Below are 16,356 nucleotides of genomic sequence, written 5' to 3'. Positions count from 1 at the left end.
GGAGAAGCAGGCTCCGTGCAGGGAGCCCGACGTGGGACTCGATCCTGGGTCTCCAGGATCACACCCTGGGCTGAAGGAGGCGCTAAACCGCTAGCCACCAGGGCTGCCCTACATGGGAGTATCTTTAAGAGGAAATTCCAGTTCTTTATTAAAAGAGCCAAATGTTTCAAATCCCCTAAATTCCTGCTTTTGGAGAAAGAGAAAAGCAAAACACAAACACATATCATTTTTCTCATGAAAATTTACCTTTTTGCCTCATTTTAATCTTGAGCCCAGCAGACAGCCTTTTGGACCTTTGTAACACACTCTGACCTATCCCCTGGAGGACGGAGGAGGTTATCTAAAACTCCAGGAGGGTGCTCCTGCTGGGGGATTGGGGAGGACAGGAAAATAAAACAAAGAAAAGAAGAAATTCTTAGCACCCCATGGGCTCCTTCCACATCCTCAATAGTTGAAAATGACATTTTTTTTGGTTTAAAATAATAATAATAATAAAGGCTTTGTTTTTTTTATAAATGACTCAGCCCCTTATAAAATTGAAAAAGATTTAAACCTCCCATGAAAGGACAGAGAGGAAAATAAAATTACTCTATGTCACCATCACCCCCAACTGCTTACACATTTATATAGTCATTTAGCTACGCCTAAGATGTGAGCACTCTGCTGTGTGTTATATTTTAATAAAAAGTCTCACCACCCAGAGAAAGCTCTTGATATCATCTTCCAGATCTCACATCTGCCTCTTGTAACATATTAATGCATTTGTCTAGGGGACAGATTTTCATCAAAGAATGACCTATGTGATTATTTAGTTGCAACTGTGGCCAGAGCTGTGAAGAAAGTGCTGGTTCTTTGACCTAGTCAGTGAAGACAGGGAGGGCTTCCTGGAGGAGGTGACAGGTTGATGTGAATATAGACATGTTAACCTGGAGAGATCAGGAAAGAACATGTCAGGTAGAGGGCAAGCCTCTGGAGGAGGAATTCCAATGTAGCCACCATGGCTGATGGCCAGTTCCCCTTCTTCCATCACTGTAGAAACCAGATTTTGTTCTGGTGTCTACCTCTCCAGCCATTAACTTACTACTTTACTCAGGTAAATCCTGATGAGTTTAAGTGGATCACAGTGATCTTCATTCCTTTGCCAGTGGTTGAGGGCAAGGGAGGGCACATGGTCCAGTTCTGACTCTGGGGAGGGGGAAAATAATCTGCAGGAGGATTTCTGGGAAGGACCAGCTAAACTCCTTTCTGCCTCTGGACACCCTGGTGAGGATGTGATACTTGGAACTGCTGCAGCCATCTTGCATCCCTGAGGATGAGACCATCTGGCAGTGGCCGAGCCAAAGAAAGCAAGAATCTGGGTCTTCAGTGATGTTCTCTAGTCTTTGGATAAACAATTCTGTACTGCCCTACCCAGGACTTCTTGCTATGCAAGGAAAACAAGGCCCCTTGTTTGTTTTTGAATTGGGTTTTGGGGAAGTTGGTCTATTTGGAGGTGGGGGCTGAAGAGTTTTTCCTGCAGTAATTGCATATTGTTTTTACCTGGATTGTGAGAGTGAGAGCTGATGAAGATTATGACCATCATCCTCCAAAACTGTCCTTTGGCTCTACTAAAGCCCATCAAAGAAGATAACCTCTAATCCAAGAGGCTTTTGAGGCTTGAACATAGAGAGCAATGGGAGAGTGCCAGAGGTGTGTGCATGGAAGCCCTGTGAAGCCCTGGCAAGCCCTGGCAAGCCCTGGCTGTGCCCATGTTGTCTAGGTACTCTTTGATATTAAACAAAAAAAATTTTTTTAAAGATTTTATTTAGGGATGCCTGGGTATCTTAGTGGTTGAACGTTTGCCTTGGGCTCAGGGTGTGGTCCTGGAGGTCCAGGATCGAGTCCTACATTGGGCTCCCCGCGAGAAGCCTGCTTCTCCCTCTACCTATGTCTCCGCCTCTCTCTCTGTGTCTACCATTCAGTGAATTTTAGTATAGTCACAAGATTGTTTAACCATCATCACTATGTTATTTCAGAACATTTTCATCACCCCATAAAAAATCCACATATGCACTGGTAGTCACTCCCCAGTTCCCACTCCCCCAGCCCCTGGCAATTGCTAATCTTTCTGCCTCTATAGATCTGCCCATCCCAACATTTTACATAAATGGGATCACATAATCTGTAGCCTTTTGTGACTGGCTCTCCTCTCACACCAGGCATGCCATCAGGTAATATTCTCAACAAATGCAAGAGCTACTGAAATTACCTCCAGTTACGAATAGTACTTTTCTCCCTTGTTATATATACATAACATTTTTCTAAAAATAAAACCATACTCTAGGTGGAGTTTTCTATTCTTTTCTTAAATTATTATTCAGTAAAATATTGAGGAATTTTTCTATGTCAGTAGTGTATAATCCTTTTTAATGTCTATAGAATAATTTGTGAGGTTAAAAAATTATTTTGGGGTGCCTGGATGGCTCAGTTGGTTAAGTGTCTGACCCTTGGCTTCAGCTCAGGTCATGATCTCAGAGTCTTGAGATCAAGTCCCACGTAGGGCTCTGCACTCAGCAGGGAATGTGCCTCTCTCTCTCTCTCTCTTTGCCCCCTCCCTGTTCTCTCTCTCTAAAATAAAATACATAAATAAAATCTTTTTTTAAAAATAATTATATTGGTTTGAGCTCAGTGCTTAAGCACTCAGGCCCACAAGGAAGGCAAAGGTTGACCCCCTTCCCCATGGGTCTTTAATGCCTTTCCAGCTTTTTGTGACTGTAAACGATGAGATGAGCATCTTGTATGTACATTTCCTTAAAGTTCTAGATATAGACTATGGGCCAAATAGCATGCATTTTTATTTCTTTTTATATTTTCCCAAATAGTTCTAGGGAAAGGTCAGATCAGAAAGGCTGTGCATTACACTGAAGCAATGTAGCTTCTGGACTCTAACTGCCTGAGTTTTAATCCATTTTCTACTGCTCTTTAAAGGTAGGACCTGAACCTATCTATGCCTCAGCTTCCTTATCTATAGAATGGGGATGATGAAAGTGCCAATTTCATACGACTGTTATGAGCATTGCATTAGTGTGACACAAGTAAGCAGTGGTTCTCGACTGGGGGTGACTTTACCCCTCAGCAGACATTTGGCAAAAATGTCCAGAGACATTTTTAGTTGTCACAACTGGGATGTGATAGCACTGACATCTGATAAGGAGAGGCCAGAGAGGCTGCTAAACATCCTACAATGCACAGGACAGCCCCCCTCCACCAACACAGAATGATCCAGTCCCAAATGTCAATAGTGCTGAGATTGAGAAACCCTGGTGTAAAGGCCTAGAATAAGCTCTCATCAATGTTGCCTGCCATTATTTACACTGCCTCTAGCAGAACACAAGAATGTGCATTTCCACATGTTTTGGCCACACCTTACAAATCCAAGTTTATTTTGATGAGGAGGACACTGTATGGTGGTACATTTCGAAGCCATCAAAGGAGCATTTCCTTATCCCTTCACAGGCCTGACTACATGGGATTGGCCTCCATTCTGTCTATGGGTTTCCAGGGTCCAGGGCTGACAGTTGGGTTCACCTAAGGAAACTTTGGCCTTGTGAACAATAGCTTCAGAATTCCTGGGATTACCTGTGTATGTGTTTGTCTCTGAATATGTAGATACAGGGACATGTGGTGGGTAAAGGGTAGATTCTGAAGTCAGATCTGAATTCTTCCTAGTTGTAAAGATAAATTACTTCTCTAAACCCTTTTTCTTCATCTGTAAAACAGGATTATTGTAAGGATCAAATAAGATAATATAGCTCCATGCCCAGTTCTTAGTTTGTGTTAAAAAATAACAGGTATAGTTTATTCAGTGACTACAACATTCAGGCCCTCTGCTAAGACTTTCCACATTATTATTCAACTTCATGGCAACTGCTGTGATAGTCATCGCTACCATCTCAATAAGGTCAAGATTGCATGTCTGTCTATCCAGGTACAAGGGAAAGCTACTTGTTGAGCTTTCAGTCAACATTCCACAAACATTTGCTGAGCGTTAGTTACTATGTTCCAGACCAGATGCTGGGCACTGGAGGATCAAAGGGGCTGCCATTTCTCTCCCAGTTGTATTAAAGAGGTGGGGAGGCCTGGCTGGTTCAGTTGGTAGAGCTTCTGACTCTTGATCTCAGGGTCATGAGTTTGTGCCCCACGTTGGGTGTGGAGCCTACTTAAAAAAAAAAAAAAGACATATGAAGAGGTAAACAAATAAAAACTACAAATAAAACATCAGGAAAAAGACCAGACATAGTAGCTTTCACTATACATGTAAATGGGTTAATTTCCTTTATGAAAACAAAAACAGGAAGAAGACAAGTGAAAAAGCAGAAAAATAAAGTTTAGTTATGTGTTATTGATGAGGGAACTAAAACAAGCCTTGAAAGAAAAAAACTCTAATGAAATAGCCTGTACTGATAAATTATAGAATTATATTTCAGATAAATAACAAACCATGCAGAAGGAGGTGGATAGAACCAACCTGGGTAACTTTTGAATACAGAACTTTGATATATACTCTCAGTCTGAAGACAAAAAGAATTGTGTCCTCGCTTTGACAACACATATACTAAAATTGGAACAATGCAGAGAAGATTAGCATGGCCTCTGAGCAAGGGTAACATGCAAATTCGTTTAAATTAAAGGGGCACCTGGCTGTCTCAGTCGGTAGAGCATGAGACTTTTGATCTTGGGTCGTGAGTGAAAGCTCCACTTTGGGTATAGAGCTTACTTTAAAAAAAGATTTAAAAATTGCAAACAAATATTATTATTATTATTAAAGATTTAATTTACTTATTCATGAGAGACACGGAGAGAGGCAGAGGTGTAGGCAGAGGGAGAACCAGGCTCCACGCAGGGAGCCTTATGTAGGACTCAATCCCAGGACCCCAGGATCACGCCCTGGGCCGAAGGGAGGCACTCAACCACTGAGCCACCAAGGCTTCCTGCAAACAAATATCAAAAACTCTACCTAACAGGCTTGTTTTTCATACTGGCATAGATCAGCAATTCTAAAACTATTCTCTGGGTACTGGAAGATTGAGTAAAAGATGAAATACATTGAGGATATTGAGAGCTAGGTTTCTCACTGATATAGAAGGGACACATAAATATGCCATGGGGAAGGCCAGGAAGAATGTTGTGATATTGGCCTGGAATAGGAGGTAACAGGATGAACTCCTGGATTTATATTTAGGTATGCATGTATTTCCTAGTTCTGTTCACTGAGAGGATCTAGAAACAATGAGCCCACCTATTGGCTAGCTCCTTGCTTCTAAATACCATCTTCTTCCAAAGGAACCAGAGCTCTGTAGAGAAATGGCTGATTTCTGCACCAGGCCAGAGAGAGTGCAAGATGAGCCTGGGTCATTTTTTGCACTTGAAAGTAAGCAAGCACTCAGCGAATAAGAGAGACACAGCAAAAGGCCATAGAAGTCTAGCCTGAATGAGCTCTCATTCCAGACATATCTGCAACAGTTTGGTTATCAAGTAAATAATGAGAGTAATGAATTATCACCTATGGAATAAGATAAGAATTCATGGCCCATCATCCATACAAGCATATATGTACATCTACTGTAAGCTCTTCTTTACAGTAGAATGCTAATAACAATAGAAATCTTAAGTCACAATTTTGTAATCATCAGGGTAATAATTACTATAGATAAGAATCATTAAGATATAAACATAAAGGGTGAAAGTTTGATGAGGAATAAAATGTCTGTATAGTCTCAACGTACTCCCCTAGAATTTGTGAGTTATAAGGAGAAATTAGTAATTGTATAGTAGATAAAACTGGTAGCACATGCCTTAACTAAGTGACCAAAATAACCATCACCTATAATGGGACAACTTGACATCAAGTGCTTCACTCCCCTGCCCCCTTTTTAAAAGATTTTATATTTTTGAGTAATCTCTATATCCAACAAACCCACAACCCTGAGATCAAGAGTTGCATGCTCTACTGACTGAGTCAGCCAGGCTCCCCCCAACCAGGGCTTCTCAATAGGATGCACTGAGAAAGACAATAATTATTTCTGCCCCGCCTGAAACATCCCTACCTAAAATGTGTAGCCTGATTTAATCATGAAGAAATATCTGACAATTGCATGGAGCCTATTTCTCCCTCTGCCTGTGTCTCTGCCTCTCTCTCTGTGTGTGTCTGTCATGAATAAATAAATAAAATATTAAAAAAAAGACCTGTAGATTAGATAGAATGTTATGTCAATGCTGAATGTCCTGATTTTGCTAATTGTCCTGTGGTTATATGTGTGTCTATGTTCTCAGGAAATAAACACTGAAGTATTTAGGGTGAAAGGAGCATCAAATCTGGAACTTACCTTCAAATGGTTCAGAAAAAAGGATATACCTAGAAAGAGAATAATAAAGCAATGTCAAAAATGTGAATAATTGGGATCCCTGGGTGGCTCAGCGGTTTAGCGCCTGCCTTTGTCCCCGCCCCAGGTGTGATCCTGGAGTCCCAGGATCAAGTCCCACTTTGGGCTCCCGGCATGGAGCCTGCTTGTGTCTCTGCCTCTCTCTCTCTCTCTCTCTCTCTCTCTCTCTCTCTCTATGTCTATCATGAATAAATAAATAAAATCTTTTTTAAAAATGTGACTAATCAGCGGACATGGGGGAAAGGTATATGGGAATCCTCTGTCCTGCTCTTGTAACTTAGAACCTTGACTTATTTCAAAGTAACAAGTTAAATAGGAAAAAAAGAAAGAAGCCTGTTTGGATTCTTTTCTTTATTTTTTATTATTATTATTTTTTTGGATTCTTTTCTTTAAAGAAGGTATTTTCCCTCAAGACACTCATTCATAAAAAAAAAAAAAAAAAAAGACATTCATGTGGTTGCCTCTTCAGCAAGCCTAAACTCTTGCTTAATGATTTCAGTAAACATCCCAATCTCAGAAGCACACTGAGATTTGTTTATATGGTCCTCATTCCTCAGCCATGCAGTGCTTCTGGAGCATCAAGCCTTCCAGCCAGCTTAATTGACAATATCCACTGAAGGATGGTGCATTCTCTGTATCCCCAGTGCTTATCCCCGAGCCTGGCCAGAGCAGGAGCTCAGGGTAAAGTTTGTGAAACTGAAAGATCGAATTATCTGATTGCCTTCAGGGGAATAGCAAGAGTTAGGACTGAGGCGGCAGGGGGGGGGGGGGGGGGGGGGGGGTGGATGGAGAGGAACCCCACTGGCCTATGATGGGGCAGGAATCCTTATGCAATGTCTGGATCCTGGATAAGAAAGCTTTGGACACAGCAGTGCCTGAAAGCCTCCATCCTGGGTCTTGCTGATGAGAGAGTTGTGTGGGAATGGGCAATCAGGAGAGAGAGCAGGGTGCATTCCCCTCTGCAGGGGCAACTCAGGACTAATCCCATCAGTGCAGTTAGGGGGTGAGCAGGATGACAGCCTTGGTAAACTGCACCGCAGGAGTCATTGGAAGTTTACCAGCCCCTTCTGGTTTGTTAAATTCACTGATGGCAAATGCTGAGAGGTCTCTGGCTGCCCCTCTGATCTTGATTTGATCTTGTGAGTCTGGGTATAGGGTTTTCGGTCTGACTTTCCAAGCTGCCTTGAATCCTCACAGTTCAGCTCTTGAAGATGCTCAGATTGATGGTGCTCCAGGTGGGGGTATTTGGAAATGTGTGGTGATGGATGAGACTGAGAAGGCCAGTGAAGGCCCAGAATGTCAATCATGGAGTGTGGTTTGATCCTCAGAGCAATGGGAGGAGCCATGGGACAGTGATAGGTAATGGAATGAAATGGTCCAATTTTCATTTTAAAAAATTCACCCTAGCAGCTGAATTGAGGATCAGAGGGTAGGAAGAGACAAAAAGCAGAAAGATTAGTGTGGAGGCTGCCACACAAATCTAGACAAAATCTTGAGCGAGAAGTATTTTTAGACCTTGCTCTAGAATAGGAATGGTAAAATGTAGCATGTATGATCCTACCCTAACTTTTTATTCCCATGGCAGATATTACTAATTATTACTAATTATTACTAGATATTACTAATTATTACTAAATATTACTAATTATTACTAATCTCTCAATTATGCTGGGCCTGGGTGGGCTGCTCCCATAGACAGTCATAGACAGCCATTACCGATCGATCCAAGTAGGCACACTAAGTGAAAGAAATTTGCCCTCTGGGCATCAGTTTTGGCTTACATTTGGCTTACATTTGCCGACAATTGTCACTTTGGGTCTGCCTTAACCTGGGGAGTAAGACCAAGGTCAGTCTTCGAGGTCCCTGACAGAAATCATGCCTTGCCTGGCTGTATGCCTGCCATGTTCCCACTTAGAGCTTTTTCACATCCACTATCTTTTTTTTTTTTAATATTTTATTTATTTATTTATTCATGAGAGAGAGAGAGAGAGGCAGAAACACAGGCAGAAGGAGAAGCAGGCTCCATGCACCAGGAGCCCGACGTGGGATTCAATCTGGGGTCTCCAGGATCGCGCCCTGGGCCGAAGGCAGATGCTAAACCTCTGCGCCACCCAGGGATCCACACATCCACTATCTCATTTCAACCTCACAACATTTCTGGAAGGTCAAGGTCGTTATTCCATTTTACAGATGAGGAAACTGAGCTAAGGATCTTCCAGGATTCCACAGGTGGTAGGTGGCCAAGCTGGGATTAAACTGAGCCCAGGATCCTTCCACAATAAGCTTGTCTCAGCTGCAGCAGCTATTTGCATCTGTTAGGGCCCCATGCAGAAAAGCCAGAACAGGTTGGGGCAACAGTGACTTGGAAACAATGGCTTTGCTTGTCAATAAAATCCTTGGCTTAAAAAGACCTGGGAAACTTGACTTTCTAATCACTTTTATGTAATCCGCTCAGTGCTGAGCTTTGGAGAAGGAAAGCTCTGGCCCCTGGGTAGGGGTGGTGGGGATCGCTGAGGGGGTGCTGCACAGATGGTAAGGGGTGGAGGCCTCTCACTGTGGAAGAGAATAAAGTTTCTGTCCTCGCACAGTTGGAATGAGGGCCCCGGAGCCAAGCAGCCAGGGCCAGGGCGGGGCCAGCCAACCTTTGGCACGTGAAATGCCACCCTGTGCTCATGGCAGATAATTCTTGGTAATAATTCATCCCCCCTGGCAGGCACGCATCCTGAAAGCCCTGTCTGTTCCTGCCTCATGGGGTCCCCACTGGAATGTGGGGGGGTCGAGGGGCTGGCCCCAGACGTGGGCAGAGTTCAGACAGTGCTGGGTAGGCGGGACAGCATCTGGGCACTGCCTGGGGGCAGATGGAGCCTTTGTGCTCTGTGCCCTAGAAACCCCACCCCCAGCTGCAGCCGCCCCATAGGGGAGAAAAGGCTGACATGCCAGGCCGAGGCCTGCTCTCTCTGTTCTCTCTCCTGTGGCAGCCAGGGCAGAGGATGCTATTCTGGGCACAGCCTGGCATCTGACGGATCCACCCCATTGTGCTCATGGCATGCTTTTTCTGAGCAGTGGGAGGGGGAGCATCAGGGGGCCTCAACCCTGAATGCACAACACAATCTTCTGGGGAACTTTTAAAATATACTAAATCTCAGCCCTCCACCAGAGACTATGCTATATTGGTCTGTGGGGGTACGTGGGCATTGGCACCCTCCACAGTCCCCAGTGGCTCTGAAATGAGCTGAGGTTGGTGCACATTTTGGAGGGTGACTCCGTAAGCTCAGCCACCACCAGCTGTGTGACCTTGAACACAAGAGGTAGCAGTCCGTGGCTCAGTTTCCTCATTTGTGCAATATGGACAAATGGACAAACCGCGTGAAGTAACTGCAAAGATTCAAGGACATAATGCTGCAAAGACTGAGCACCACTCCTGGCACAGAGCACACACAGACTGGCCATGTTTGGGTCTGCACGGTGACAGGAATGGCGCCCATCAGCACGTTAGCACTGTGCTTCTGGCTGGCTGTCCTGGGGGAGTGGGACCCTTGTTATTGCCAGAGGCCACAGGCGCAGTCCCCAGCTCTGCCAAAGCTGGGGAGGGAAGGCCTAACTATATGTGTGTTTGTGTTTGTGTTTGTGTTTGGGGAAGTTGGTCTAAATCTGTGTCACCATCAGTGATCATCTAAGCCACCAGGTGAAAGGCCCTTAAATCACATGGGATAAGCCATTCCCTCTAGTCCTGTCCCTGGGATTACATCAAGGTCAATGTCCACTTGCTGTTGGCTTGTCTTTCGTACCCTCTGACATTTGCTAATCTTACTTTCTACACAAAGAGCAACTGGGCCAGGGCTCATAGGTGCAGTATCCACCACAAGAAGGCAATAGTGCTGCTTGTTCAGTGTCCCATCCCAGCCACCTTGCATGGTGGTCACTGACTTTTTTACTATTGTAATATTCCTCCTTCAAAAAATTGAAAATTCAAAAAAAAATTGTTTTTGCTAGCAGCTTATTAACCTTCCCTTAGAAATAAAATTATTTTATTTATTTCTTAAAAGATTCTATTCATTTATTTGAGAGAGTTTACCCAATGGGGGGAGAGCAGAGAGAGAGAAGCAGGCTCCCTGCTGATCAGGGAGCCAGATGTGGGGCTCCATTCCAGAACCCCGGGATTATGACCTGAGTTGAAGGCAGACACTTAACCAACTGAGCCACCTGGGTTCCCCTAAAATAAAATTATTGTAGTAAAAAGAATGAAATCATCTGAAAGGGAAATAGTAAACCATACTGAACAGTCAAGGGGAATGGCAAAAATCATGAAGGTCTGCACAGGAGCAACAAGTTTGGGAAACATGGGACTCAGATGCTAAGGCCTACCTCCCTAGTTCCACAACACTCTTTTTCCCAGGAAAATATTCTTTTTTGGTTATTAAATGTCTGTATTGTGATAAGGAAACAGACCATAGGGTTCAGTGAAGACTTTCAAACAGAGTTTTTGATCATGTATTTATTTAGGTATATACCACCTTGTTGCAAAAAAAAAAAAAAAAAAAAAAAAAAAAAAAGGTATTGTGGCAACTTACAAATGTAGGTATAATACAATAGAGTAAAAATAAACAGATCAGGGTCAAGGCTAAAGCAGAAAGCTAGAATGAAGTCAGAGCCCACTCGGTGACTCAGTATAATTGTTAAAAAGTAATCTCAAATTTGATTTTGAGATTCCCAGCAGCCAAAGCAAAAGAGGAAACATGACTTGTTAGAAGAGTACTAACAACAGGTAGTTTGGGCTTTGATGTAGAAACAGACCTGGTTCAAATCTTGACTCTACTACTTGTTAGATTCATGACCCTGAGCAGGTTGCTTAACTTCTCTGAACTTGCGGTTCATTACCTGGGGGTAATGGGGGGGTGAAGGGAGGAAAAGTGAGGCCAACTTTGGAGGTTCCTGGGTGCGTCAGTAACAATGTGTGTAAAAGTGCCTTCTAGCTCTAGGATGGTGCTGCTTGGGTCCTCAGCTGGCCCAAGTCTTTGCTAAGCTGCAGGTCTTCAGTCATAAAAGGGAGTTGACATCTGTCCCCTCAGTCTCTACCCTGCCCAAGCATGCAGCACATAAGAGGCAGAGGGATCCCAACCTAGGCCTCTCTAACTCCTGCCCAGGCTCCCTGTCAACCATCAGTGCTGTGTCCTCCTGTCACCAGAGTGATTTCCAATGCTGTCAAGAAGAAAAATGATGCTTTGGAATATAGGTTTTCAGGAACACTCAAATTACTCCCAGGGAAACCCCAGCCTCACTTTTAGTGCCGCCCCCAAGGCAGAGGCTCCCTTCTCTCCTCTGCAGACAGAGCAAATTAAATATTCAGGCCTAGAAATCTCTACGGGGGAATCCAAGGTGGTAGCCAAAGCCCCTTCATGTGTTCAGAACACCGGAGTCAGCTTCCTTTGCCTTCACATCCAAGGTCAGTAAGAAACACTGGGGCTCCCCAGTCCTGGTCCTTTCTTATTTGAAGTACTTGTTGCCAAATATAATAAAGTCCATGACAAAAACCTGTCCCTGCCTCCCATCAGCAATGGATAAATTCCAATTGTCTTAGAATTTTCTTTTCTCTGTTAATTTATACTTGACTTTGTTCTAAATGTGATTGGAGGCAGTCCTTGGTTTGACATTCAGGGCTCTTTACAAGCTGACTCCAACCTCTTTCTTGGGTCTCCTCTGTGGATGCAGTTTGTGGCCTGGTCACAGTGAATAAAAGCCACCACTTCTGGAGCTACTCTTGGAGTGCATGCAGTTGGCAAACAACACGTACTGACCAGCTGTGAAACCCGTATCTGCCACAGACTAAGGTGCTGTGTGACCTTGGGTAAGTCCCTTTACCTCAGTTTCTTCGTCTATAAAGTGGGCACATTCCAAGTATATACTTTCCCTGTTGTGATGATGCAAGAATATGCACCTGGCATGCTTGGCACACCTGATGCTCAGTCAGTGGTGATGATTAGATGACCTGATTTTGAGACCCAGCTCTCCACTCAACTGCTTACATGACAAGTGACCCATGTCTGGGCTTGTTTGACTATCTATAAAGTGAGCAAAAGAACTATCTACCACATAACCCACATACTAAGGCTTGAAAAACAGAAGGGGCTTAGTGAATGCTTGGAGGCTGCAGCTAGCATCATCTTCCCCAGAAAACAAGCTTGCTTGCCCTTTAATTTTCCCAAATCTCATCCTTTCTTTCCTTTTTCTCAAACTAATGAGCAAGAGGAGTCTGAACATTTCTTGCATGGTTAGGCTGTGATATCATGAAAGACAGTCTTGTAAAACCCACACCCAGGGCCAAGGGAAACGCAGCCCCCTGAAGAGGCTGTTCAGTGGAGCTCGCCGATGGCTGGGTGGGGGAGGCTGGATGTGTCCACCACTATGAGTCAGGCCTTGCTTGGCTGGCTATGATCATTCCTCTTTATTTCAGGGGTGAGTTACAGCTTAAACAAAACATCACCTGACAATGCTTGAAAGAAATGTCTTCTGCACAAAATGCATTTCCTTCCACTCTTAGGTTTGCAGCTGAATTTTCTAACGTGGCAGCTGGGTGTTCAAATACACAAATGTGCGTGAGCTGGCATGGGGACAGAATAAGGGGAGTAGGGACGGGGGGTGTCGGGATGAGCAGTAAGTACTCTCAAAGGTGTTGGGATGGATTGTGTGCTTGGTAGTCTGTGGCCTTCCCAGGCAGAGCTGCCTGGAAGGAAGAATGAAGGCTATAGACAAAGCCCTTCTGGAAGATCAGCTGTGTCCTGTTGCTCAGTGTGGCCCAAGCCACTCTCTAAAGCTCTCTGGGCCTCTTTTTCCTTTGCTGAAATAGGGAGTTGGACTGGTAAACTTCTTCCTAGCTCTAAAAATACTACTATCCAAAGGAGATGAGGTGCAGGCTTAAAGGCTTGTCCTGTGGACTGTCTGGGTCTGAGGCTCAGGGGAGCCACCAGCAGCACAGGTAACAGATGGTCCACCTGTGCCTCCTCAGCTCCAAGGCCTGGGCTCAGGGCAGCCCTGGCACCAACAACTCTGAAGCCTAGAAAAGCCCAGTCCATAGACCTCCTTCCCCTTCCTTTCTAGCTTCCACCCTCAAGCACTTCCCTGCAATCATAAGGTCCAATGCCTCTTCTGGACCCAACTGCTTAGATCTCCGCCTCCTCCAGGACCCCTAACCACGCCAAAAACTGCTAGGCCATTCCAACAAACGACCGGGTCAGGACTGACAAAGAAGGAATCTGTTTCATCCTGGCACCACCCCAGCCCTGGGTGCAGGGTCTTGCTCACGGCAGAACTGGAGGTATCCCTGAGTGGCAGGTAGGTTGTGGGTTCAAAGGTCCAGAGAGAAAGGACAACATGGAGCCCAGGCCCAAAGGCTCTGGGAGGAGCTGAGGAGAGGTCCCAGGGCCCGGGTATGTGGGCATACCGGGTCCTTCATCCAGGCTCCTTCATGGCGTCCATAGTGGGGCCAAAGCCAGCACTTCTGTGGGGAGAGGGACCTGGCCCAGGTCCTCACCCTCGTAGAGTTGGGCCTGGCAGGCAGCTGCCTGCGTCCTCCTCAGCTGCTGCTGCAGAAACAAATGACAGCACTGAGGAGCAATAAGAGAAAGTAAACATAAATGCGGAGGGAGGGGACCTTGGAACAGGGGCCAGTATTTTTCCTCGGGGTGTGGTTTATGCTCAGTGGCTGGGTGACCACGGAGGTTTGGAATGTGGTTGGACAGAGGGTGAGGTGGGTGGTGGTGGTGGGGTGACCAAAGGCAAGGAGCAGGAACATTAGCCAGGGAGCCTGAAGCCCAGGGCCACCAGCATGTCAGCTAGAGCGGGGGCCTGGGGTGGTACACAGCGCAGAGCCTCCAACAGCACGAGTGCATAGGTCCCAGAGGCCTCTACTTTTGAGTGAGAGTTGAGAGTACAAGAGAAACTATAAGAGTGGAGAGAGGCCTGGAGGTGTAGGGGAACACGGTCAGGTCTCCTCATCTGTAAAATAGGGCTATTGTGACAGCCTGGCTTGCCTCATCCAAACTGAGGCTACTTAGGCAAGTGATATGGTCTCTCTGAGCCTCAGTGTCTTCATCTGTTAAATGGGCTTAAATATCTCTATCTCTGAGGGTGCTACTGGGAGGATTGAATGGGTTTGTTCATGTGAAGCTCTTGGCATAGTGCTCTGCAAGTGGAAGGGATTATTAATCCATCTGGTGCCAAGGAAGCTTTATCCTGGCTGCACCACATGCCTAGCACCTGCCCCGGGCCTAGACTCCAATAAATTTTGCTGATGGAGCCCCTTGCAGGAGTTGCTGTGGGGGAGCCCCCATATCCCCTGCCACTCCTCTCCTGTGAGCACAGGTCCGGGCTCAGACCACGAAGTGGAGGGTGTAGGTGAGCTGGTGGCCGTTGTCCCAGGCGTATAATACCCGCTCCTTGGGATTGTAGTCGATCTGGGTGGTGTAGGCGTGCTCGTTGAGGAAGGGCAGCTGCGGGCGGGCGTCGGTGCCTGTGTGCGTGTCGAAGGCATAGGCCACCTGGCCTTCCTTCTGGTTGTATGTGTCAACGGCATACAGGATGCCGCACACCAGGAAGCAGTTCCCGTAGGAGTTCCGCCGCAGCCGTGTCTTCCATGTGGTCTCCCGGTGCATGGAGAGGTCGCTGGGGTCCAGGCGGCTCAGCACGATCACCTCGGGCTGGGCCTCATCGCGGTCATCCACAGCGGGGTAGATGACCCACAGGCCGCTCTCGTCCACGGCGAAGTCGATGTCTGAGTGGCCACGCCACTTCCAGGGAGTGGTGTCTTCATATACCACGTCGGGCAGCAGCGCCCAGGAAGCGACGAATCGCTGCCTCAGGTCATACTTGATGATGTTCTTGGTGAAGGCACGGTTGTAGTAGAAGGCCCCCTGGTACACCACATGGCCCGTGCCGATCCAGTTGTAGGGCAGCTTGTACATGTTACTCCAACGGCCTGTGTGGAGGGCAGATGGTCACGCTAGGGCCTGGCAAGCCACCCAGGGCTCTTGAGTGGCCCAGTAAGCAAGGAATACTGAGTAGGCCATGGGTTTGAAGTTGGGCCCATCATCTTATGTCACCGGGACTGTGAAGCAGGTACTGTTAGCATCCCATATGCCAAGGACAAAGCAGGGTCAGAGGGTTCAAGGTCACCCAGTTATAGATTGTCATAGCCAGGATTTAGACAGCCCCTGTGCTTTGTCTCAGAGCTTTTGCCCATACTGTTCCTTTTGTCTGGACTGTCCTTCCCCATACTACTTGCCTAGCAGAATGCCTCCGTATCTTTCAGAGCCCGCTGCCAATGTTACCTCCTCCCGGAAGGCTTCCATGACCTCCCCAGGCTTGAGGGAGGGCCTCTCCTCTGGCCCCCCCCCAACCCTTGTCTTAGCACTTTTCACTGGCTTCCTCCACACCAGCCTGTGAACTACTTGCGGCAGGTCCCAGGTCAATTTTGACCTGGCAGAGGAAGGACTTTGGCTGTTCCAGGCCATATACCCTGTGACTCCACAGCTCCCTGGATAAATCCAAACTTTGATGTGGCTTACAGGGTCTGACTGAGCCTACTCTCTCCTTATGCTTCCCCACCTCCCTTCCATGCCATCCTGCTTCTCCTTGCCAGGCCTTGGCACACTCTGGGCTTTCAGTTTGGAACCCCCCGCCCTTTCCCTTTTGCTTGGCTTATTCCTGCTCTCCCAACAGGGCTCAGCTCAGTCAGCATCACCTCCTCCTTGGGGAAGTCTTCTCTGATCTCGTTTGGGGTTCCACAGTCCCTTGAGCTCTCCCTCAAACACTACACTGAAATTATATCTTTCAGTGTAGAGAGGAGAGGTCTTTGCCTCTCCCATCTGAGCATTTCTGGTGGGTTGGTCTTGCCTAAATGACCCTCTCCCCCATCATGCCGCAGATCTGATAACCAAAA

The 16,356-nt window shown here is 46.3% G+C and overlaps 1 protein-coding gene and 1 non-coding gene across 4 annotated transcripts in view; one reads left to right on the top strand and one right to left on the bottom strand.

Annotated features, from left to right (window-relative positions):
* The first annotated feature begins 4,568 nt into the window (after positions 1-4,568).
* On the top strand, positions 4,569-4,678 carry LOC121474313. Its single transcript, XR_005983331.1, has one exon. It is a non-coding gene; the product is annotated as a U6 spliceosomal RNA (small nuclear RNA).
* Positions 4,679-12,840: 8,162 nt separating this feature from the next.
* Positions 12,841-16,356, bottom strand: part of OLFML2A (olfactomedin like 2A) — a 29,882-nt gene continuing 26,366 nt past the window's right edge. For all 3 annotated transcript variants that reach the window (XM_041725633.1, XM_041725635.1, XM_041725634.1), the window contains one exon: positions 12,841-15,393. In XM_041725633.1, the coding sequence (XP_041581567.1) occupies positions 14,789-15,393 (605 nt within the window). In that variant the 3' untranslated portion in view covers positions 12,841-14,788. The remainder of the gene's footprint in view (positions 15,394-16,356) is intronic.

Source organism: Vulpes lagopus, chromosome 12, assembly GCF_018345385.1.
Source record: "Vulpes lagopus strain Blue_001 chromosome 12, ASM1834538v1, whole genome shotgun sequence".
Taxonomy (NCBI): Eukaryota; Metazoa; Chordata; class Mammalia; order Carnivora; family Canidae; genus Vulpes; species Vulpes lagopus.
Note: the sequence above shows the minus strand (reverse complement) of the source record. Positions and strands in the feature narration are given on the sequence as shown.